At 37.3% G+C, this 23491-nt stretch overlaps 3 protein-coding genes across 3 annotated transcripts; 2 read left to right on the top strand and 1 right to left on the bottom strand.

Annotated features, from left to right (window-relative positions):
- Positions 1–722: 722 nt before the first annotated feature.
- On the bottom strand, positions 723–2471 carry LOC119987139 (mitochondrial import inner membrane translocase subunit TIM14-3-like). The gene is made up of 3 exons (XM_038831932.1): positions 2175–2471; positions 1358–1536; positions 723–1116 (listed from the first exon to the last, which is right to left on the bottom strand). The coding sequence occupies exons 1-3, from the start codon at positions 2175–2177 to the stop codon at positions 960–962; spliced, it is 339 nt and encodes a 112-aa protein (XP_038687860.1). The 5' UTR covers positions 2178–2471; the 3' UTR covers positions 723–959.
- A 98-nt stretch (positions 2472–2569) lies between these two features.
- Positions 2570–10056, top strand: LOC119987138 (probable cyclic nucleotide-gated ion channel 20, chloroplastic). The gene is made up of 13 exons (XM_038831930.1): positions 2570–2853; positions 3726–4242; positions 4468–4659; positions 5220–5318; positions 5506–5643; positions 6404–6652; positions 6800–7069; positions 7357–7502; positions 7988–8065; positions 8771–8900; positions 9033–9279; positions 9431–9593; positions 9687–10056. The coding sequence occupies exons 2-13, from the start codon at positions 3739–3741 to the stop codon at positions 9802–9804; spliced, it is 2334 nt and encodes a 777-aa protein (XP_038687858.1). The 5' UTR covers positions 2570–2853; positions 3726–3738; the 3' UTR covers positions 9805–10056.
- A 3751-nt stretch (positions 10057–13807) lies between these two features.
- Positions 13808–17448, top strand: LOC119986740 (homeobox-leucine zipper protein HDG11-like). Its single transcript, XM_038831421.1, has 10 exons — positions 13808–14560; positions 14683–14800; positions 14892–15080; positions 15179–15646; positions 15739–15840; positions 15928–16128; positions 16216–16396; positions 16468–16736; positions 16833–16922; positions 17018–17448. Exons 1-10 carry the CDS (start codon positions 14436–14438, stop codon positions 17405–17407), a joined length of 2133 nt encoding a protein of 710 aa, XP_038687349.1. The 5' UTR covers positions 13808–14435; the 3' UTR covers positions 17408–17448.
- The last annotated feature ends 6043 nt before the right edge of the window (positions 17449–23491 follow it).

Here is a 23491-nt window from a genome sequence, read left to right as displayed (position 1 = left end):
TTTGAAATTATATTTATTTGGTGTGTGGGTTAGTTGTATCTACCCGAATTTCATTCCGTGTTTGAAATTATATTTATTTGGATGTAACACTAATTCTGAAGTTTACCATGTAGGTAAATCCCGATATGTGGGTCGATTTCAAATGATTCTCCATTTCATTTCGTGTTTGAAATTATATTTATTTGAACGTAACACTGACTCTAAAGTTTACCATGTAGGTGAATCCCGAGATGTGTGCTGATTTCGGATGATTCTCTGTTATCAGATAAAAAATGACAAATATGTAATTAGCCAATTTTTTCACTCTTGAGAACCAAAGAGGGTTTATCAGTAGAAAAGTCTTAAACACCGTGGGATGTCTACCAAAGAAACTCCTACAATCTTGACTCTTGAGGGGAAAAAAAAAAAAAAAAGAGGGTTGAGCAGATAAAAAGTCATGGACATTGATAGAGTGTCTATCAAAGAAACTCCGACGATCAAAACAGTGTGGGTAAGTATGTGTAAACAATCCTTAATATCACCTTAACACTTGCCGCTACGTTGTCATGCTTTGCGACCAACCTGCCACAGCTAACACAGCGGTAAAGCTCATCCCCGTTCTTAGAAGGGCAGTTAAGAAAACCTAGGCAACTGGAGAAACAATAGATCCAATCATAACCTAGATAACATATTACCATATGATGACATTCAAAACACATTCATTCCATAATCACATCCAAATGGTAGAACAACAATGGCCTTCATGAAAATAGAGTATTATTCATCGCTTCAATTTGCTGGCTGAATGAAATGATATTCAACTCGGAAACGATGCTGTAAAGTAATCAATGTCAATGTACAACTTCTCTTTATAAAACTTGACCAAAAATGGAACCTTTTCGCTATTTGGTAAAAAAACAGTATAGCTCCAATGAGCCTCTCCCGTTTTCGAAGTAAAAAGTGCACAATGAGCCGGTAATCTAAAATATGGAGCCTCCCCCTTTACCCTTCCGTAGCATGATATCCTTGGCTTCATTAATCTTTGATGCGAGATAATGGCTTCCACCAGCATCTGGGTGATTTGCAACCATCACTCTCCGATGAGCCTCCTTGATCTTTTCCATAACAGCACTCTCTCTGAAAGAGCCAAGAGACCAAATAACAGCAATGTGATGAGGATAACATCAGAAGCAACAACGTAAGAAAGAAACTATTTAACAAAAGGCGTACAAAATTTTTCAGTTCTACGATGCTAAAACATAAACCAGTTTCTCAAATAAGATGTCCTAGTATCTATCTGGAAAGAAAGTATGTTGTAACTCAATAAAGTGGGGATTAAACCTGAAATTGTTCTTACTTCTTAGATAAAGACAATTACCTGACACCAAGAATCATTGCTGCTTCACGTCGAGTCATAACTGCCTCAAATCCACCAGGATAAAATCTTCGAGCGCGGGGCCTTGCAAGGTAAGCTTTGAAAGCCTGCCATCTGGGAATTAAGAATCGTGTGCCGAGGGCAGCAGCTCCCACCACACCACCTATTATCATTGGAGACTCCTGACAAATGAAAACAAGAATCAGCAAGAGGTTAATTTTCTGAAGTCATATCATCGGAGGCCGATCATCAAACACTAGATGCTCAGAAACACCATAATTATGTAATGGACAGTCGATCTAACGAGGAAACAGTATAATTACAAGAAGACTTTTCATGAGCACATGAGAAGCCTAAAAAACAATGAGTGAGGAAAGTGAACATCTTACATTATCCCAGATAATCAACTCAATCTACACACTAACATCTTTCACAAGATCAATATAATGTTCACAACCCACAAAGAGGATCAAAAAGTTACCGTCTTTGGATAAAACCCAACTCTAGTAAGACCATGAAATTCGCCCAAATTAATTCTCTTTAAGCTCTGCAACTATCTTGCTTTGAGCCTCAAGCTTACTCGAACCTAAACCCTAAAACCAATCTGAACTTAAACCCCTGTTCAAAAATCACGCCCTTCCACAAAACCCAACACATAACGAAAGCTAGATCTTCACCCCGTCCAATTCTATCACAACATCGAATTCCAAATATAACGAAGAAAAGACAAAATCAACGAAACAAAGGATGCAAAAACAAAAGTCTTATCAATATCTCTGAGACACAACCGACGAATTAGATAGAGTTTGTATTACAATACCATGAACGGATTTATCGTCGAAGATTGCAGGCAATGAACTTCGGAGCAAGAGTTGAATCGAACGAAATCTTCTTTGTACACACAAAAGCTCCCGTCTTTCCTTCAAAAGAAGTTTATGTCCGGTATAAAATAAAGGGGTCTATGGGTTTTAGCTTGGCCTTCAAGGAAAAGAGTTGCCGCCTCTCAAGTGTTCGAGGCAGGTTAGGTTTAGCCTGTCTAGGTTTTCCAGACGCTTCGGTTAAAACGACACCGTTGTTATGTATGGATAAGAACCAGATAGGATGGGAGCTGTCAAGCGCAAAGACAAAAGGCGTCTTTAATGGGGAAAGAGTGGTAGGTAAGACCAAAGAGAACAAATAGACAAATAGACAGATAATAACTGTCCAAGAGAAACAACGAACAGGGTAATCTTTCCTTCAACATTGTTTAGACAAGTCCACTTGACCACTTCTGGATTATTGGCCCGTCAAGTACGAAGTCAATACACCAACCTCATGAATCCGATGACTTTTCAGAGTCTACCATTTATGGTCTTCTTACTCTTGTTGTTCCTCCTTATGTATTCGGTCGGCTCTCTCTTCCTGCTCCTTGCTTCTCCTTCTCTTTCTTCACTGCGGACCAGAAATTGAGAGAAGTAGCAGAGGAAGTTCCACAATTGGGAGGGTTTACTCCCAAGCAGGTTTTGTTTCTACCAATCTCTCTCTCTCTCTCTCTTCTTTTCTTCTTTTATGTCTTTGGCCTGCGTAGTTTCATGGGTTTAGCCTTATAATACAAAATGTTGGATAAATCTCATGCCTGTTCTCCTATTTCTGTAAGGATAAGTTGTTTTGTCTTTGTTAATACATGTGTTTGTCAATGAGGGTCTGATGATAGTGAGTTTTTTAAGTCTCTCAGTAGTAGTAGAAGGAAATAGTTCAAATTAAACCAATCAAATCCTCCATTCATTTTGACAGAATTTGACTGATATTAGAAGGATATAATTGATTGGGATTAATTGGGATTGATGTTTATTCCTTTGTTTAATGTAACGATATTTTCTGTCTGTCTTCAGATGCAAAGAAAAAAACTTTGTTTACTGGAGTCGAATAAAAATTGTTATACACTGATCTTCACAGGAATGAAAGAACCTCAATACACTGCTGATAGGCTTAGGGATTATAGAGATGACAATAGCAACTAATGATGCCGAAGAATTTCTTGAGAGTTTGTTGCAGTCTGGGAATTTTATTTTTTTTGGGTTTGGTCGGTGATGGCTCACCTAGTAGGCCAACGAGTTTTCTGTGTCATGCTCCGGACGGTGGAAAAACTCGGCTTATGAAATTCCATCCATGGAGGCCTAGCTTGGGCTTTCAGTTCCACACTTCCACCCACTGATCAGTCTTGACATTGGAGCTTTGAGTGTCTCTCTTTTGCTGCTCTTCTCTATTTTTTGGTTTTTGTCATTTTGGTTTTAATCACAATGGCCTGATTTTTATTATTGCAAATATTTTTATAACATAGCATGTGTGCTATTTTTCAAAAACATTTACTTAATCCTAATAAGTTTTGCAGGTTGTACTGTGAAATGGCAAGTGGTGACAAAGATGAATTACCAATGCTCTCAGACATGCATCCGCGATCCAATGAGGAGAATGTTGATCCCAGATTTCAGGCATTTGCTTCCCGAACTCGGAGCGCCTCACTTTCCATTCCAACAAGTTCCGAGTCCTACAAAAAGGAAACTAATCTTGTAGGTTTTACTGGTCCATTGCGTAGTGAAAGAAGAACTCCACAAATACAAATGAGTGGACCATTACAAGTTAGCCGTGTATCTCGAAATCTGTTTCAGCCTGGTAATGGTGTAATGGGTCATAAATTGCTGGAACCTAAGACAGAGAAGTTTCCTTCATTTAGAGCAAACGATCAGAATGACTGGATGGATGAGAAACAAGGTGGCAAAAATGAACACTTAATGAGGTCTGGGCAGCTGGGCATGTGCAATGATCCTTACTGCACAACTTGCCCAACCTATTACACCAAGGCAGCACGACAAAAATACTCAAAAGCTTCGGGCTTATTTGATCCCAAGGTGGCTCTCTCTTCTTCTATCGCATGCGTTGGTTTTTCTAGGCATGTTATAAATTATGATGGATATTCTTCGCTAGCTGAAACGTCCACTCTAAGCAGCTACCACGAGGAAGAAAACTCTTGAGTTGTTCTGTTTTATATTTCCTGTACTTTTTATTGTTTTAGAATAATTTATGCATTTCTTTCAATATATTGGTGTAACATTTACCATTTGTGCTTGTTTCAGTTCCACAATGTTCTTTATGGGGATGCTAAGGGCTGGGCAAGGAAATTCATTTCGTTCGTGGGTTCATTTATTCCCGGAGTCATGAATCCTCATTCTAAGTTTGTTCAACAGTGGAACAAATTTTTTGTTATCTCTTGTTTGGTGGCAATTTTTATAGACCCGTTGTTTTTCTTATTGCTGTCTACAAACCAGGTGTGGTTTTGTTTGTTGTTTGTTTCAGAATTGCAAATTAGAATGATTTGACTGCTTTGAATGTGCTAAACTATAACTTTTTCTATTATCTGATTACCTTTGTGATTAATAATTTTTTATGGGGTTTAAAAGCTAGAAATGCAGATGACTGATTCTTCACAAGTATATGTGAATTAGGTGTGATATGAATATTCTGAGAGGTGTCATCCACATCTTCGAGCCCAAATCTTGACTCCACTATGATCTATGCTTGTGTTGGATTTCCTTTTCTCTTGATAGAAACGACTTATTCAAATAGGATAATGATCCGGGCATAGTTTAAAAGGGACTGTTACTTAATATGTTTGGAGTAACATTTCGAATTTTTAATATTTCTTTCCATACTATTTTCTTCTATTCAGAGATTATTTCGATATTTCTCAATTTCATTTACTTTTGCTGAAGGTCAAAATTGCACATTATTTGTAGAGTTATTATGTGGTCTTATAGTCATAAATTGTTCCGTGCTTTTCATACATGATATTCTCCTGGGTTAATTATGTTAGCCACACTGGATGCAGGATAATAAGTGCATAGTTATTAACTGGCCCATGACTACAACAATTGTGGCTTTCAGAAGCATGACCGATTTCATATACTTGCTGAACATGCTTCTACAGGTACCAAAGACTTTCATTTCTTCACTCTAATGCTCCTTTCTTTTCTTATATGAGCAGCACTCTGATGCTTTTATCTTCTGATTTATTACGTCCTCTTGTTGTCCATATGTCATTTTTCGCTTGGGAGTTCTACCATCAACGCTGTTAGTAAATGTCAACTGATCAACTATCTTATTATCTTTTGCAGTTTAGATTGGCTTATGTAAATCCAGAGTCTAGAGTGGTCGGTGCAGGGGAGTTGGTTGATCATCCAAAGAAAATTGCTCGCAATTACCTTTTGGGATTCTTTGCTCTTGATTTATTTGTTGTACTACCACTTCCTCAAGTAGGTCTATTTTATTCTCCCTCTTTCATGTCAATGTCTTGCCTTTCACAATCCACATGGGCTATAGAGATTTACTTTTATGCGCTTCATGTGTTTGCATTTTGTTATTGAAAGATCAATTGTCGAACTTCACTTACCTTTCAATGATGATTCTTTCGGCAGCATCACCTATTTGTTTAATCTGTTTGTTTTAAAATTTTGTCTAAAATTGCATTGATTTATTCAGAAAGGTGTTATTTTAAGTTAGAATTTGATTTATTAGCATCCATAGCTGCAAAAGCACCTTGTTTGCTGTGTGAGAATTTGAGGTCCACTTCCTGTAAGAAGAATGATAATAGGACAAGCAATAATTATGGTGGATTTTTCTCGTCAGTGGAGTCTCGTCCAGTTCCTGTAAGGTGCGTGATAATAGGACATGCAAGATTCGAGTTGCAGTAGAGGTCACAGGTTCAATTTCTGGGAACAGTCTCACCACATTATGTGGGGTAAGGTCTGCAAACATCCTACTTGTCCTCAACTCCATCCACTGGGAAGTCTTTTGCACAGGAGTTGTTTACCTTTATCTATCTTTAGCATTTGGGAAAAAAAAATTCAGTTCATGTACAATGTGAATTCTCTAGTTCTCTAAATATACAAAGTGGTTACTTTTATCTATCTTTCTATCACCGTTATTCCCGGAAATACATGCACAACTTGATAGTGACCAAATCTACTGTTCACTCATCATGTTATATGTCCCTCTTTTATTTACATTTTACAGATTATGGTATTATGGGTGTTACCAAATATCGTGGGAGAATCAGGAGCAAATTATGCAAAAAATCTATTGCGTGCAGCAGTTCTTCTTCAGTATATTCCCAGACTGTATAGATTTCTTCCTCTACTTGTGGGGCATTCTTCAAGTGGCTTTGTATTTGAGACAGCATGGGCAAATTTTATTATAAATCTTCTCACATTTGTGTTGTCTGGCCATGTAATTGGAGCATGCTGGTACCTTTTGGGTTTACAGGTGAGCAAAAGGTCATTATAACCTTCAAAGGTACTTTGATCTACAAGTTCATAAGGAATGGTATTTGAGATTCTTTTTTGAGATTTTTATGTTTTTTTTTCTCTCAATTTTCCTATCTAACCTTTTACAATGCCTTTATTTTTTCAGAGGGTTAACCAATGTCTTCGAAATGCATGCCATGACTCTGATATGCATCCTCACTGTATCAAATTTATAGACTGTGGCCATGGGACCGATTTTACAGAATTTATATCTGATAGCACATGGCCTAACTGGACTCAAAATGAGAATGCTAGCGCTTGTTTCACGGTTGATTCTAAACGGTTTGACTATGGGATCTATAAGCAAGCTGTCAGCCTTACCACAAAAGACAGTGTCATCACCAGATATGTATATTCATTGTTTTGGGGATTCCAGGTAACCTATCAATGGTATCATCATTATTGAATTCTTGCTCTGTAAACAGATTAAATCATTAACACTCATTTGCTTCCATAATGAATAGAAGGTTGTGTTTGACATTCTTTCAAAATGACTAAAACCTTTCGTATTAGTAGACACTGTCAAGACCATTTGAAACCTTCATTTTAATTTTCTCCTCATTTTTCTTGACTATTACCTAGCCATTGTTCTCTGTTTAACAAAAATACACGGGGTAGTTAAACCTCTCATTGACATCATGTTATGTGTGTGGTTTTATGAAGCAAATCAGTACTCTGGCTGGAAATCAAACTCCGAGCTATTTTGTCCCAGAAGTCCTTTTTACCATGGCCATTATTGGACTGGGCCTCCTTCTCTTCGCTTTTCTTATAGGAAATATGCAGAACTTTCTACAGTCTCTTGGACGGAGGTAAAAATTTAGCAAAGGTCCTTCTGTTCCTTTTGTGAAATGCTCCTTAGCTGGATTTAATATTATGAACTGTGTGTTTGATTGCTTTTTAATGAAATCAATGTTCTTGTTACATTGTTTTTATCATGTAGATCCTGCCTGAATAATGCTGGTACGTTGTGTGAAGCTCTCTGTTGAGACAGAACTACTATAAGCACGCATCATTTTTGGTTAAAATCTAGACAGAACTATAAGCACACGTCGTTTTTCATTAAAATCTTTGATCAGTAGATACGTTCTCTTGACATCATTTTGTAGGCCAATAGTATCTTATATCCCTTTTGTTTGTTTATATTAATTATCATATTTCTCCTGTAAATAAAATTTCACTCTTCAATCTGCATATGTTAAAAGAAATGGTTGATTAAAGCTTTACGTTTAAGTCCTCCTTTGATTTCTTCATAATAGCTTTTACTGAAATGGTCCTTCTCCTTCCGATGTTCTAGGCGGCTAGAAATGTCACTTAGACGTCGTGATGTTGAGCAATGGATGAGGCATCGGCGATTACCACTACAATTAAGAAGGTAAACCTGTCTCATCTTTTCTTTCTTTCGAGTATTCTCATTTGTTAATTTAATTACCCGTGGCGATATTCACGTTCGTTGCTTACCACAAGAACTCTAATGTCAATATCGTACAAGATAACTACTAATACGGTAAATTAGTAGTTATGTAAGTATTTTATTGTCTTATTGGCAAGCTGGGCTACAGTTTGGACTTACTAGACTGCTAATAGGATCCGTATATCCATATACGTCCTTGAGTTTGAGAAATTCATTCTTCCACATATTTTCTACCCTAAAACAGAATAACAGCACAAGAAGGCTTCTGCCACTGAGGACTTGGCGATGATAAATATATATTTTCTATGTTTTTATATGTGCCACATATTATGATTTGAGCATAAAACACTTCTCATCTATTTCCGAGGCGCACCGTCAAATTCAAAGGCATAGTCTCATATGTTTCTACATTTTTGCAACATAGCATTTACTAGTATTACCCAACTGCTCTGTGAATAGTGGCATTGCCGACTGAGCTATTAGTGGTATGGAGCGTGTCATAAAAGCATGCTCTGTGCAAACTGTGGCAAACGTAAACTTTTTCCCTGCTCGACGGCAATTCCGTTTAGGAAATACAGAATGATGAAATATTATTGTAGCGTTCGTTTTTTCTCATGTATTGTTGCTCACTTATCTCAACTGCTATGATAATTGATCATCATGTAGGCAAGTATTTGAAGCCGAAAGGTATAATTGGGCAGCTACAAGAGGAGTAAATGAAGAAATGCTACTGGAGAATCTGCCTGAGGACCTTCAGAAAGACATAAGACGGCATCTATTCAAATTCGTTAAGAAAGTAAGTATCGGATATCCTAACACAAGGCATCAAAACATGAACAGCTGTTTGATGGTTTTTAGTGTACCGGAATCTTATTTGATTTACTAGTCATGTGTATTCTGATAACTTGAGAATGTACCGGTTTTTCAGATACGAATTTTCGAGGTGATGGATGAACCCATCTTGGACGCGATATGTGAGAGGTTAAAGCAAAAGCTATACATCAAAGGAAGCCAAATTTTATATCAAGGGGGTCTGATTGAGAAGATGGTTTTCATCGTACGTGGAAAACTGGAAAGCATTGGAGAAGATGGAATCAAAGCTCCCTTAATGGAAGGTGATGTTTGTGGAGAGGAACTCCTCTCATGGTGTCTTGAACATTCTTCGGTGAACAGAGGTATACTTACAATAATCCTAAGCTTCGTATATAATTCCTCTTGGTGCATTGACGAGTAACCAAATGCATACATAGAGCTTTTTTGGGCTCACCATAAGTAAGATGCATAAACATGGAATGGCATTACCTTCTCTGCGTGTATCTATTGCAGATCCCAAAAAAATAAGGATACCCGGACAGCGATTGCTTAGCAGCAGAAGAGTAATATGCTTGACAAATGTGGAAGCATTTTCACTTCGAGCTGCAGATATTGAAGAAGTCACCAGTCTTTACGCAAGATTCTTGCGAAATTCACGCGTCCAAGGAGCTATAAGGTTAGATACCTATCTATATATCTCCACATTGCCAGAACGGTACTAATCTAGTGTACAATATTAGTTAATATTGCATTGGCTCCATGGCTGCAGGTACATATCACCCTACTGGAGATGCCTTGCCGCTACCCGGATTCAGGTGTCATGGAGATACAGAAAGAAACGGTTGAGCCGTGCTGACACCGCCCAATCAAAATCTTCTACAAATTAAGCAGTAATTATTCGGACATACATTCTGTATGTAAAGTTATGACCAAGTTCAACATTCTTTATGTAGAGTTATAGCCAAGTTCTTAGAAGGTGGTCTCGCCGGAAAGGCAGCTTGAGATACAGAAGCTGATATGCTTCAATCTTGATGTCAAAAGTCGCATTCAACTTCTACACACTCTCTGTTGTATTATTTGTATTTGTATTGTTGATTTAGTTCTAATAAGGTCACCTCTTTAGGGATCCATGTGAAGTATGGCCATGTTTTTATTTGTTTCATTTTTAAGGTTGATTTGTGATCGTGGGCTCATAGAGTAGTTTGTTTAATGGAACTTGAAAGAAATTTATTTTCTTCCGATAAGTATATTTGGAATTGACCGGAACCGGGGATATTCCTTGCACCACGATTTTGAATTAGAAGAGAGATTTCAAAAAAAAAAAAAAAAAAAAAAAAAACGGCAATTTATTCACTCTAACTAGTAAAAGGTCCCGAGTTAGTTTAGCATATGTTGGACTGATATGGCATATCTGCTAAACTATTGGATTAAAATTTCTTAACTCTTGAGAATTCTTCTCTATCATTGATTCATGTGACAAACCCTAAAATATTTTAAATCAAACTTTTGATCCGAAATACTTGAATTGTTCCACTCTCTCCAAATATCAAAAAATTTATATCCAAACATAGAAAAATTTGCATGTTTTGCCATCATTTTTGTATCCCACAAAGTTATATCTTTCGTTCCTTTTTGTTGTTTTTCTTCTCATTGTATTGTCAATGGTGGGACAAGTTAAATCTAAATATGGTTTCCAAGAAGAATCTAGTAATAACGAAGTTTTAACGGTTGGGAGGAACGAGTAGGAGTCATTAATGTGGTAGTTAATCGGCTCTTATCATTGACTCAACTATGTATGCCGTAGTTTGTAATGAAATAACTCTTACCAACTTAATTAAGGTTAATTTTTATGTTTATGAATCACTCTTTGTAGTACCATTATCATGGTCATCAAAGCCTCTATTGCTTACAAACAAGTACTTGTGGAGGTATTGTTCGTTTTCGGCGTGCAAGGGTAACTACTATCAAGAGGAATTTGATCTATCCGTACCTTTAAATGCATGGCTAGAACATACGTACGTGAATCTTTGAACCAACCTTGCATGCATATATGGGGGAGGCAAAACATAAAATTGAACGGATGAAATGAAGGTGATGGAATTAAATTTCGATTATGGCTGCACCATCTAAACTATTTATGGTATTTATTAATGTACTTTTAAGAGGACCCTATACATACATACATACATATATAGTCGGTGGAATCTTTCAATGTAGTAGTTAAACGAATATAAGTAAAAGGGTTACATTGACTTGAGCTAACAGAAGTTTTTCACTTGAAAATAAGGTAAGGTGGACAAAAACTTGACGCGTGGTTACAATGATATTGCTTTCGAGGGGAATAAAGTTAGGATATTCCGAGTTAATACGGGTCCATAGAGATTTATACTAGATTATCACTTGAGTGGTTATTTTGGAATAATTTACCATTTTTAAAATTGGTCAAATCATTAAAAGTTGTAGCCTTTCGTAGAATTCTTAATGCCATTACAATTTTGTTTCTTCTTCTAATTCTATAACAGCCATTAATCCAACCTATATTTTCATCGACTTTAAAAATTAAATGCTTTAATTAAAGGAATATCATTTCCTCTGCTGCATTGAATTGTGAACAAACTTTTTTTTTCTTTAATTTCTTGGCACTTCCATGTCTAATTTGAGTAAGTATCCAATTTTCACACAACAAAAAACACACACATTCGATTAATAATTAATGCAATCAAATGATATCAAACTTCACTTATTAGTAATTAGGCAACCTTAATTTTTTGAGGTGAGTTCTAAGATTGTGGTGAGGTGAGTTTGTGGTGATAAAAAGTTTTTTGACGCGTACTATTTATTCTTAGGTTTGATGAGTTGGGCTCAGCCCACTTGCTAAGCTTGGGAGGAACAAACTCAATAAGATAATCTGATGCATCCACAGAAATCGAAACCCCATAGTGGATAATATAGTTGGTTGTATGAGGTGTGTGGATTTCTCACATGGTATCGGAGAGATTCGGTCCAATTGCACATGACATCTACTCCACTTGTTAGGTATGACATAATCCAGTTCACAAGTGCGGGGGAGTGTTATCCCACATCGGTGAGATGTGTGGAGTATTCATTCTTTATAAAGACAAGTTCACCTCTTTACAATCAATTAAGCCTTTCCCCTAACTTGGTCAATTGGGCTTGAGAGGAACAAACCGGTGAAGATAATTTGATGTATTCACTGGGACCGGAATCCCTAAGTGGACAATATAGTTGATTGTATGCTTGTTGGGCTTGGGAGGAACAACTCGGTGAGGATAATCCGATATATTCATCGAAATCGAAACCCCAAAGCGGATAATAGAATTGATTGTATGGGGTGTAAATTTATGACAAACAGCTCTTGCAGCTTCAGCTCCGAACTCACCGTAATACGATGATACGTAATGTATTGTTCGGTCAAACATTTTTTTTTATCCGAACACGATGAGTTCAAGCTAAAAGCAGTGTGTTTGGCTGTGCAATCCATGATATAAAGAGCATAAATACAAACCGAGGAGCTGGGACATGGAAAATCATAATCAGTAAAATAAATTTAAAATTGAAATACCGACAGAAAAATAGAACAATAGCCTCACGTGTATGAATAAAGTCAGAGGGGCCCTTTAATTAAGCACCCAAAAAGTGTTAAGCTTGATTAATTGATTAAGTAATAACCCGGTTAAAGAAATGGGCTTCAAAAGTGGGTCAAAATTTAAAAAAAAATAAATTTTGAATGTAAATAAATAAATGTTTATTTTTGCATACATCTTTACACCTTTGTAACTCATCCGTGTGTGATCAGGGTGATCACTTTGGGGACATGAATGCCCGAAACAATAGCATTCCTAATAATGGTTTATTGGGATTAGGGGGTTCCCCGTCCCTGTCGGGGTCGGGGAACCCTGAATCTCAAGGGGGTGGGGATGGGTAAGGGGACGGGGATGGCATACCCGCCCCCACCCCATTGCCATCCCTACGTGTGTCTTCATAGAGTGACTAAATTCCCTAGAAAATTTCTTGAAATTTACAAAGTTTCCAGAGCATCGGATGGTGTTATTTATCATCATATATAAAGCTTAAGGTAAAGCTAGAGAATGGTGACAGAGAGTTGAAGATGACTACTGGCGAAAAATGACTATTGGCGTGAGAGGATTGAACATTACAAGATGAGAGTTGATGAAGAAACTATTGTCAAAAAAGCATTCACCGTCAAATTTTACAATAAGGTACATTAAAAAATACGTAGTTTTGAAGCAATTGCATATGTATGTATAAACATAATCAAAGACTTAGGAACTCAATGGAAATCGAGAGGGGAATACGAGCTTATCCAATTCTACATTAGATCTTTAGGGTAATACTATTTTAATTTAAAGATTCAGTCAATATTCTTGTTTGTTTGGATGCTATGTTAGATTTTTTTCAATTTTGAAAAATTTAGGAATTGAGAATTTATATCGTTAGGGTTGTCAACGGGACGGGGACCTCTTAATCAGTCCCCTACCCGTCTGGCCAGGGTTCTTGGATTAGGGTTGATTTGGAGTTAAAAGATTTTTGGGTTTTGTTCATCTTACTCAAAATCTATATCGGTAATTTAAATACCATATTAGTAATATTTTATGGTCAAACCATCAAGAGAGATGCAAAAAGAGATAAATACGGCACCACAAAAAGAAAAAAGGCAATCAAGTTTGACTTTTTGATACACTTCGTAGTGTGTGTAACAGCCAAGAATCCAAGAATAGAACGGCTAGAGAAGAAAGTCAAAGACTTGAAAAAAAAGAGCACAAAAGAAGGCATTGATTTAACTATACGTTGTCGTTTTATAGTAATACTAGTAGTTGCCGGAAAGCTAAACACCGGCCGGGGCGAATTGAGCCACCGGGACGGCGTGTTAGACTAATTAATGAATGCTCTGTTTTGCACAACTGGCCTTCAGTGAGGTTGTTGTACCACTCTATAGTGAGTATCTCTGTTCATCTGTTTTAAATATGAGAGAGAGTGAGAGAGGAACCCCTCGAATGTAGCAACTATAGATCAGATTCTTTCAAAGAAACCCATGAAGAATCTGATCTAGTGTGAGAGGAGGTGGTGACTGGTGATTTTTTGGTTTGGTCCTCGCTCGCTGTGTGTGGATACAACTCTTTCTCTCACTTTCTGTCTATTGGGGTTCAGACGGAGGGACTTAATTACCGCCCAAAAATCCATCTAATTATTATTTAATATTTTCCCATAACGGACTCACTCTCAACCAAATCATATGCCATTTACCTTCGTAATCCCAGCCGTTTCGTTTGTGCTTTTTAAGCCTTCAAAAACATGCTACATCACTCTCACTCTCACCTCCTTAAACCCCACATCCTAAATAAATAAATAAATAAAGGATCCTTTTTGCTTCTTGGGTTTTTCTGGGTTTCTTGTGGTGTTATCCATGGTGATTATGTATAGAGTATAGGGTGTTTTTGATCCGGAATAGCTTCAATAGTCCTTGTTATTGTAATATATGGAATACGGAAGTGGAGGAGGAGGAGGTGGTGGGTCGGGTGGGGACCCCGATTCCTCCGACAACCAGAGGAGGAAGAAGCGCTACCACCGTCACACAGCCCACCAGATTCAGAGGCTAGAAGGGTATGCACCTTCGCATTGCATTTGATGGTTCCTAAAGTGATTGTTTTTCTTGTTTTTTTTTTGGAAAAATTAATGGGTTTCCGTTGTTTCTCTTATGGGTTTTGTTGCTTGTGTTAATGAAGAATGTTCAAGGAGTGCCCACACCCAGATGAGAAGCAGAGGTTGCAGTTAAGCAGGGAGTTGGGTTTGGCTCCGCGACAGATCAAGTTTTGGTTCCAAAACAGGAGGACCCAGACGAAGGTACTCTCTTTTCCATTCTCTTTGGGCTATGTATTTACTTTGTCCCTTGATTCTCTTCTCATGTGAGATTTGTGTGGCAATATCCATTCAGGCCCAACACGAACGAGCAGATAACTGTGCACTTCGTGCAGAGAACGACAAGATTCGATGCGAGAATATAGCAATCAGAGAGGCATTGAAAAATGTCATTTGCCCATCTTGTGGAGCTCCTCCGGTGACCGAAGACTCCTATTTCGATGAACAAAGATTGCGAATGGAGAATGCCCAATTGAAGGAAGAGGTAAAGAAAACCCTCTTGAGCCTTTGAGACTCATTTTCCTTTGGGTGTTTATGGTGGGGATGTTTATGTTTATGTTTGTTGTTGTATGGTTTGCTTAGCTTGATAGAGTATCTAGCATTGCTGCAAAGTACATAGGGAGACCTATTTCGCAACTTCCACCGGTACAGCCTTTGCATATTTCTTCGTTAGATTTGTCGATGGGGAGTTTCGGTGGCCATGGATTTGGCGGTCCTTCACTTGATCTTGATCTTCTACCAGGAAGTTCTTCGAGTCTACCAAATTTACCTTTCCAACCAATTGGAATATCAGACATGGATAAGTCCCTCATGACTGATATTGCTGCCAATGCTATGGATGAATTGCTCAGGCTCTTGCAAACTAATGAACCTCTGTGGATGAAGTCGAGCACTGATGGGAGAGATGTTCTAAATCTTGAAAGCTATGAAAGGATGTTCCCTAGACCCAATAGTCACTTGAGAAACCCGAAATTAAGGATAGAAGCATCGAGGGATTCTGGTGTCGTAATCATGAATGCTTTGGCCTTGGTTGACATGTTCATGGACACTGTAAGTTCTCTTTAGACTTTTGAATCGAAACTCAATGTAGAAATCTCGAGGTTGTGTCCGTCTCTCATATGATAGTTCATTTGGTTGTGCAGAACAAGTGGGTGGAGCTCTTTCCCGCAATTGTATCAGTTGCAAAAACAATGGAAGTTCTATCGCCTGGAGTATTGGGCAGCCTTAGTGGTTCTTTGCAACTGGTAATTGAGAAGAAACTTATATCATTTGTTTCTGCTTGCAATTCCTTGTTTTAGCATTATTCACTTGGCAGATATTTGTCATTGCAGATGTATGAAGAGTTGCAGGTGCTTTCACCACTGGTGCCAACCCGGGAATTTTACGTTCTCCGTTACTGTCAGCAAATTGAGCAAGGCTTGTGGGCTATTGTTAATGTCTCTTATGATTTTCCCAAGCTCGCATCGCAATGTCGATCACATAAGCTGCCTTCAGGATGCTTGATTCAGGACATGCCTAATGGGTACTCCAAGGTTGTATTTTCAATTGAATACAATGATGTTTATTTGCATTATACATGAAGTAGTTGTAACTTTTCATTTGATACATGCTGGATTTAGGTAACTTGGGTAGAACATGTGGAAATAGAAGAGAAAATCCCAATTCATCAGCTTTACAAGGATCTCATTCACAGTGGCTTGGCATTTGGGGCAGAAAGGTGGCTTGCCACTCTTCAGAGGATGTGTGAAAGATTAGCTTGTCTTATGGTGTCGAGCAATTCAACCCGTGATCTTGGAGGAGGTAACATAGCTCCATATTTGCAATGCTTAGTTATGTAAAACAATTGCTGAATACAAATTTCCAATTTGCAGTAATTCCATCGCCGGATGGCAAGAGAAGCATGATGAAACTTTCTCAGAGGATGGTGTCGAATTTCTGTGCATGTGTGAGCACATCAACCAGCCACCAATGGACAACACTTTCTGGTTTGAACGAGGGTGGAGTTCGAGTTACCCTTCAGAAGAGCACAAATCCTGGCCAACCAAATGGTGTAGTTCTTAGTGCATCAACCACCTTTTGGCTTCCAGTTTCTCCGCAAAATATCTTTAACTTTTTCAAGGATGAAAGAAACCGAACTCATGTATGTTTTATCTGTTTTACCTTTCCATTTAATCAGATTAATCGAATTACAAGTACAACACCTAATGGTTTTTGTGAATTTTGTCTTGTCAATCAGTGGGATGTCCTTTCTAATGGTAATCCAGTGCAAGAGGTTGCTCACATTGCTAATGGTTCACATCCTGGGAACTGCATATCGGTTCTTCGGGTAAGTCTTTACTTGAACTGGCTCATTTTCTTATGGTTTGCCTCAATTTTGAATGCATTGTTAATGCATATATCACCATGGAATTCTGTAAATAGGCCTTGAATACCAGCCAGAACAATATTTTGATACTTCAAGAGAGCTGCATAGACCAATCTGGTTCACTTGTTGTCTACTGTCCCGTCGAACTACCCTACATAAACAATGCAATGAGTGGTGAGGATCCTTCTTGCATCCCTTTACTGCCATCAGGTTTCACCATTTCACCAGACGGTCATTACAACCAAGGCGACGGTGCCTCAACAAGCTCAAGCACACAAGGAAACATGGCTACCTCTGGCGGTTCGCTAATTACGGTAGCATTTCAGATATTAGTAAACAACTTGCCATCAGTTAAGCTAAACATGGAGTCAGTGGCCACTGTTAACAACCTTATCAGCACCACTGTCCACCATATTAAGACAGCCTTGAATTGTCCTAGTTCCTGATGATATCATGGCTTCAATACAACTGTTTTTCCTTTCTACCATCTTTAAATTCATCAGAGAGCAGAGAAAATTCAGAGCTTTGGTGCTGGTGGAATTGAATGTGGGTTCTTGAGAAAGGTATTGGGTTAGTTGGGAATTTGAATGCCCTCTCATCAAGACCCTGAATCCCTGCTTATTTACTGCTGCTGCTGTTTGTGCTGCCACACCTCATTACACTCCACACCAACTCAAGTTTTGTTGTTTTTAATTCTTGACAAGGAGGGTATTTATTTCTTTTTCTTGTTTTTGGGTGAAAGTTTAGTTTATTATCTATCTAGAGAGGAGAGGGAGTCAAGAACGCACCACACATGGCTTTTCTTGCTGGGTCAAGTAAACTGTGTGGTTCGGGTATTGACTTTTCTGTTCATGAACTTTTGTTATTAATCTCTCTTTCAATTCTACTGTCTAATCCATCTTATCTGGCTGCATTGTTTGCTTTAGTAGAGCATAACTATGGGCTAGTCTGGTAGAGCATTTGCAAAGTAGTATAAATGGTAGTAACAGAAATGTTGGACAATTTTAGTAGTAGAAATGCTGGTTGAATGCTGAGTATGTGTTTTGTTGTACTTTTGTTATTAATATTTATGTTGTGTAGGAATTTGTGATAAATTACATGCAGGGGTATTATGCATATTTATTGTATACGTTGTATCCAAACAAACAATTTAATTATTAAAAATAATATAATGACTTTTAAATTAATTAAATATGATAATAAATTATATATTAATTAATTATCAATTTTTTTAAAATTTAATTAATTTATTATTTCATTTATTTAATGAGGGACAATAGTGGAATAACATCAAATTACCCAGGACAATAACGAGAACAATTTGGAAATGCTCCAAAAAAACTCCTCAAGAGTAGCATTTCAAAATTGGATGAAAATGTTGTGTAAAAATCTCTCAAATTATGTGTCACTTAAAGTGTTGTTTGGTTGAAACCCAACATTTATATTAAAAGTAGGATAAATGCTGCATGATATTGTGTATCAAATTGGTCCTATATATGTTTTTGGCTCTCAAATGGGAATGCTTTGTGTGGTAACACTTCATAAATGTGAGAGGTCGTAAATTCAATTTCTACATGTCAGCAGTTTCAACATTATTTATCTTAAAAGCAAAACATTGTGGAGTTAACTCTCCTTTATGAGTTTTAGCTTTGTTTTTCTTGTGCGGACTTTGACTCGATCTTACTTTTCATCAGTGTCAAACGAGAAATGGGGAAAAAAAAGGTTGTGTGTGTGAATGCATCAAGGGAAAGTTGAAAGTGGGGAAGACATTGATGGGTTTGGATAGCTTCACATCAAGGTGGGGCTCCATATCCAGGCTTTTGAAAAGTTAAAACTGTGACTGAAAAAAGATGAAATTTATCTGCACTTGCTTTGTCAGTTTGTGGGTAATGATAATGAACTTCATTTTTTTTTACTGATTATGACTACAACCAGTCACTTCAATTTGACGACCACATCATGTTATTTGGAAAAATCAGGCATCTCATTTACAAAGTCCAATCTTCAACAAATTTCTAAAAGGATGGGATTTTTCTGGAAAATAGAAAATCACCCAACTTGAAAACACGTTGGATTGACTTAAGTCCCGCAACGAACACAACCCTCGTGTTTAGTTGTCATTTAACACGTAACCCTCATGTTTAGTTGTCACAGTTAAGTTTGAAATCCCGAGTATATTGTCGGTGATAAGTCATAAGAAGGTGAGGATGACGTGAAGTCATAATGTCCTAGGCGTCACGTGCTACAATGGACGAGACAAAAGGTCACGATAACGCGAGGATGAGTTAACTCCAAAAGCCCGTCTCATCAGCTTGGATTGCAGGCTGCTAGCTAAAATCACTTAAAATATAAGAGTGAGCTCAAAGCTCATATTGTAAAATGTCATGAACATAGAATTTTTGCTAAGAGGAGATGATTGCCTCCTCTCCTATGCCTAAAGAACCATAATGGTGATAGGAGTTTGTACTTCAAATAAGAATCAATGTCAATCCACTATCTGTTCCTCCTCCATTGAATTCATTGTCCAACTGACCTGGTTTTTGGAAAGAGAGAGAAGAGTTAATGAACAATCAAAACATTCATTAAAAACCCATTAATGCATGTCCTTCTTTCATGTCTTTTGAACTCCCAATTCTGTCACACTTGTCTCCTTCCATTGTTTCATCAACACACAGAAAATTCACTAGGCTTATATACATATATATATATATATATATATATATACACACACATATAGAAGTCATATCCCCCTAAATAGTAAATACCTTTTGCATTGTAATAACAAACAATTAAGGTATTGGCAAAAGATGAAAGGAAAATGATCTCAATAGTTGGTATCCTAGATATCTCAGTTACTGAGTTGGATGCACAGAATGCACTGAATTCATGGCTCCACATGTCTCATATGAAATTATGCGTACAATTCTGGGATAATTGGGATACTAACGGCCTAAGATCTCTATCATAACTGAAAGATGAATAAACTCATTCAAGAAGTTGTTGTAGGCTTGTAGGTGTGCTTCCATTGATAAACTTTAGTCATACCCCTACATTTATTAAAGACACCCAGTTAATTGATTTTTACAAAGGATGGTCAACTTAAGTTGGGGTGTTTTTAGTAAACTTAGGGGTGTGACTAAAGTTATCCCTTCCATTTATGGCTCCAAAGCAGTCTCCATATGGCCCAGCCAATAAGAAGAGGCCCAATATATTTATGAACCAACTTAAACTCACATGGTCAGCCCATTCTGACGAAAGCAGTCTCTGGTTCATGTGTGGCCCATTAAAGCCCAAGTTCCCCCCGTTTCATTTCACCCATTATTAGCCCAAATATGTCAAGTACTAACTTGACTACTTGAGCCTTTAAAGTGTGAACGAAATCCAAACCCGACTATAATGGGATCGGGATCTAGGGGTTCCGCAATTAAACAAAAAAAAAAAGAAAAAGAAACTTGACCTATCAATCACTCTCACATTTGTATAAATAAAAATGTTAGGATCTCAATAATTCATTTTATTCCTTAATTGATATAAGTATAAGGATCTACAAATCCTACTGATTGAATCAGGGAATAACATATCAGCCTAAAATCAAATTAGATCTGGACGAATCAAAATCACGACTCCCAAAAATTGGGGGAAGTGATTACAGCCAATCAAATGAATTATGGTGTGGTTGCACTTGCAGTTGGCATAAGACCAACAAAAAGAAATCAATATAATAATAATAATATCCCTCAACAAATAAAAGAATTAATAAAAAATTAAAAAAAATAATTAATAAACAAAAAGATAAAGTTAGGTGATTTTGGGGAAACACTAACCTCTCATTTCGACTAGCATGGCAGGGGAGGCACGTGGCGAACAGCCTTCAGATTTAGTTCTATTTAATTTAATTTTTTAATCCCCAACTAACAGACACTGCCCAACCCTTCAAGAGCACTTGTGGCTCCTGATTTTTTGAGAGTTTTTTTTTTTGGGGTTAATTTGTGCAAATTGCAATCCTACCAACAAAAGAGAGGATCCATTCACTGCCCCTCCCACCACCATTTTCTAGTTGGGTTTCTTATGCGACACCTTCACGTGTTCTGAGAATCTGATGAAAACCCACACCGGTCCATCCAGAAAACCGGCTTACCAGGGGAGGGTGCCTTGGATCCTCATAAACTAGAGTTGGTAGCCATATTTTTTCGATGTGGGATACTCATCAAACAACCCCCCTTGGATAGCCGACGTCCACGGTGGCTACGCTCGCCCTTCAGACGGCAGCCCTTTCCCGGATGGCAGCCCTCTCCGCAAACGCGACTCTTTCAATGAAAACACCAATGATGAAAACCCACACCGGCCCATAAGGCAGACCCAAGGTAGAATTATAACCCAGAAAATCGGCTTACCATGTGAGAGTGCCTTGGATCCTCATAAACTAGAGTTGGTAGCCATATTTTTTCGATGTGGGATACTCATCAGAATCTCAATCGAGCCCACGAAACTTTATCACGATCCAAATAAGAGACATATGATCACCAATGACCAACGCATGAACCTGATGGATCGAGAGCCTACTGAGGTCAAGTAAGTCTCGAAACACAACAAAAAAAACTTACAAAATGAATATTAGAAACGGAATTCTCAACATCAATATGTCTAAAACACCATCACGACTCATTCATGGTACAAAATTATGGGAAGTATTAACTGTAGTTAAACGGAGTTTCTAAATTTGAATTTTAATACAAAATATGAATGACACAATATTTCAGAAATACCTACGCAATCAGATGATAGGAAGATATGATCATAACAGCTCAGAACTGATCGGAACATGTAGATCAACTCTATCTGAAAAACATTAACAATGAGGTGTGAATCGCAAATTTTCCCAAGTAAAACATGGGTGACAAAAAATATATTATCTGAATGAGTCTTAAATAATCAACAATAGTTAAATGGGGCCAAATGTATGATTTGAAAATCATTCAAATCCCATTATTGAATATAACTAGGTGCGAAACCCGCGCTTTGCGCGGTCTGTGATAAAGAATTTCATTATCTCATATTAATCAACTAACATATACTGAGGAATTTGAGAAAGATCAATAAGTAAGACCAATAATGAATGGAAAGAAAGGCATACCAAAGAAAATTAAGTGAAATATAAAATAGCATACAATAGGGATCACAAAGAAAAAATCACATCCAAAAAATAAGTTCTATAAATCCTCATCTAAATGAACAATAATTTGTTCAATCTTCACCATTACTCTGGCAGACACAATAATTCTATAAACCCTCGTCTACATGAGCCTCCTAGTAATATCATCTTCAATCATCACTGACCTGACAGTCCAAAAGAACAATATCAAGCATTATCAACTCGCCGGACTTCAGCTTTATCGACTCAGCCCCTCAACCTGTTTTTTAACCCCCTTCGCCGATGACATCTCTTCTGCTACCGTTGAATCCAGTTGTTTCATCTCTGATCGGCAACATGCACCCATCAATCCTCTGCTTGAATACAGAACAAAAGGCAAAAGAGGGACCTCAATCGCATAGATCCCAAGCGTCGTGTCACAAAGCTAATTTGAAATGACGATAATGAGAAACCATATATAACTTTTCTGAGTCCCTTAATACTAATTACTAACGATAACTTTTCAATAAACTCACAATAATAGTCTGTACAAAATTAATTCTTATATATTTTAAAGCAAATTCCACTAACACCTCTTAGTGGGAATGCAAGCCGTTAAGTGTGAACAACAGTTAAGATAAATTTAATATGATTTAATTTTATTTAAAACAATAAATAAATAAACGTATGCAAGCCGTTAAGTGTGAACGGCAGTTAAGATAAATTTAATATGATTTAATTTGATTTAAAACAATAAATAAATAAACCTTATTTGTGTATGTATTTAAAACTTGATTTTTATTTAGTCTAATCTTTACCATAAATCCAAGTGGCAATCATAGAGCTAATTTAGGAGCTGATGTGACAGCACCAAAATCATTTATTTATTCAGTAATCATATTATGTATATGATTATAAATCCTTTTATCAATAAGAGCTCACAATCGGGTAGTTGGGTTTTTTCACGAATAAGGTGTCAAATATATTTGTGTTATATTCAATTGTTATAACTCATCCGAATGACGTATAAATAGAGTCCAAGCACCTCTCACACAACAAACGCGTTTTCTTAAACTAAGTATTACGGAGACGTTTTAGGAAAACAAATTCGTACAAGCGAGTAATCCATAATGGATAATATTTATTGATGTATTTGGGTTTTAATTTCTAACAAAAATGCCCATAGGACTCTCTCCACTAAGTTAGGAGCTAATTCTTGTAAATTAACCTTTAATCTTCTCATTTATTTATGATTATTGTTTAAAGAGGATAGATATTCGAGACAATTCCACATGATTTCTGGTCTCTATCGACCGACGAGTTGCTTCAGGAATCTATGTCACCGAAGATCAAGGAAACTGATGAGGTGGCAAAAAGCGCACAACAAGTCTCGTGGGGA

Source organism: Tripterygium wilfordii, chromosome 20 (assembly GCF_013401445.1).
Source record: "Tripterygium wilfordii isolate XIE 37 chromosome 20, ASM1340144v1, whole genome shotgun sequence".
NCBI lineage: Eukaryota > Viridiplantae > Streptophyta > Magnoliopsida > Celastrales > Celastraceae > Tripterygium > Tripterygium wilfordii.
This window is presented reverse-complemented; position numbering and strand designations above follow the sequence as displayed.

Bases quoted from the DNA above. Each gene is read 5' to 3' on its own strand.
- LOC119987138 (XM_038831930.1), top strand. From the start codon at position 3,739: ATGGCAAGTGGTGACAAAGATGAATTACCAATGCTCTCAGACATGCAT. The intron at 5,644-6,403 runs GTAGGTCTATTT...TACATTTTACAG, and splicing joins TTGTACTACCACTTCCTCAA to ATTATGGTATTATGGGTGTT. The intron at 8,901-9,032 runs GTAAGTATCGGA...CCGGTTTTTCAG, and splicing joins TATTCAAATTCGTTAAGAAA to ATACGAATTTTCGAGGTGAT.
- LOC119986740 (XM_038831421.1), top strand. From the start codon at position 14,436: ATGGAATACGGAAGTGGAGGAGGAGGAGGTGGTGGGTCGGGTGGGGAC. The intron at 15,647-15,738 runs GTAAGTTCTCTT...TTGGTTGTGCAG, and splicing joins TTGACATGTTCATGGACACT to AACAAGTGGGTGGAGCTCTT. The intron at 15,841-15,927 runs GTAATTGAGAAG...TTGTCATTGCAG, and splicing joins TTAGTGGTTCTTTGCAACTG to ATGTATGAAGAGTTGCAGGT.
- LOC119987139 (XM_038831932.1), bottom strand. The intron at 1,117-1,357 runs GTAATTGTCTTT...TGGCTCTTTCAG, and splicing joins GCAATGATTCTTGGTGTCAG to AGAGAGTGCTGTTATGGAAA.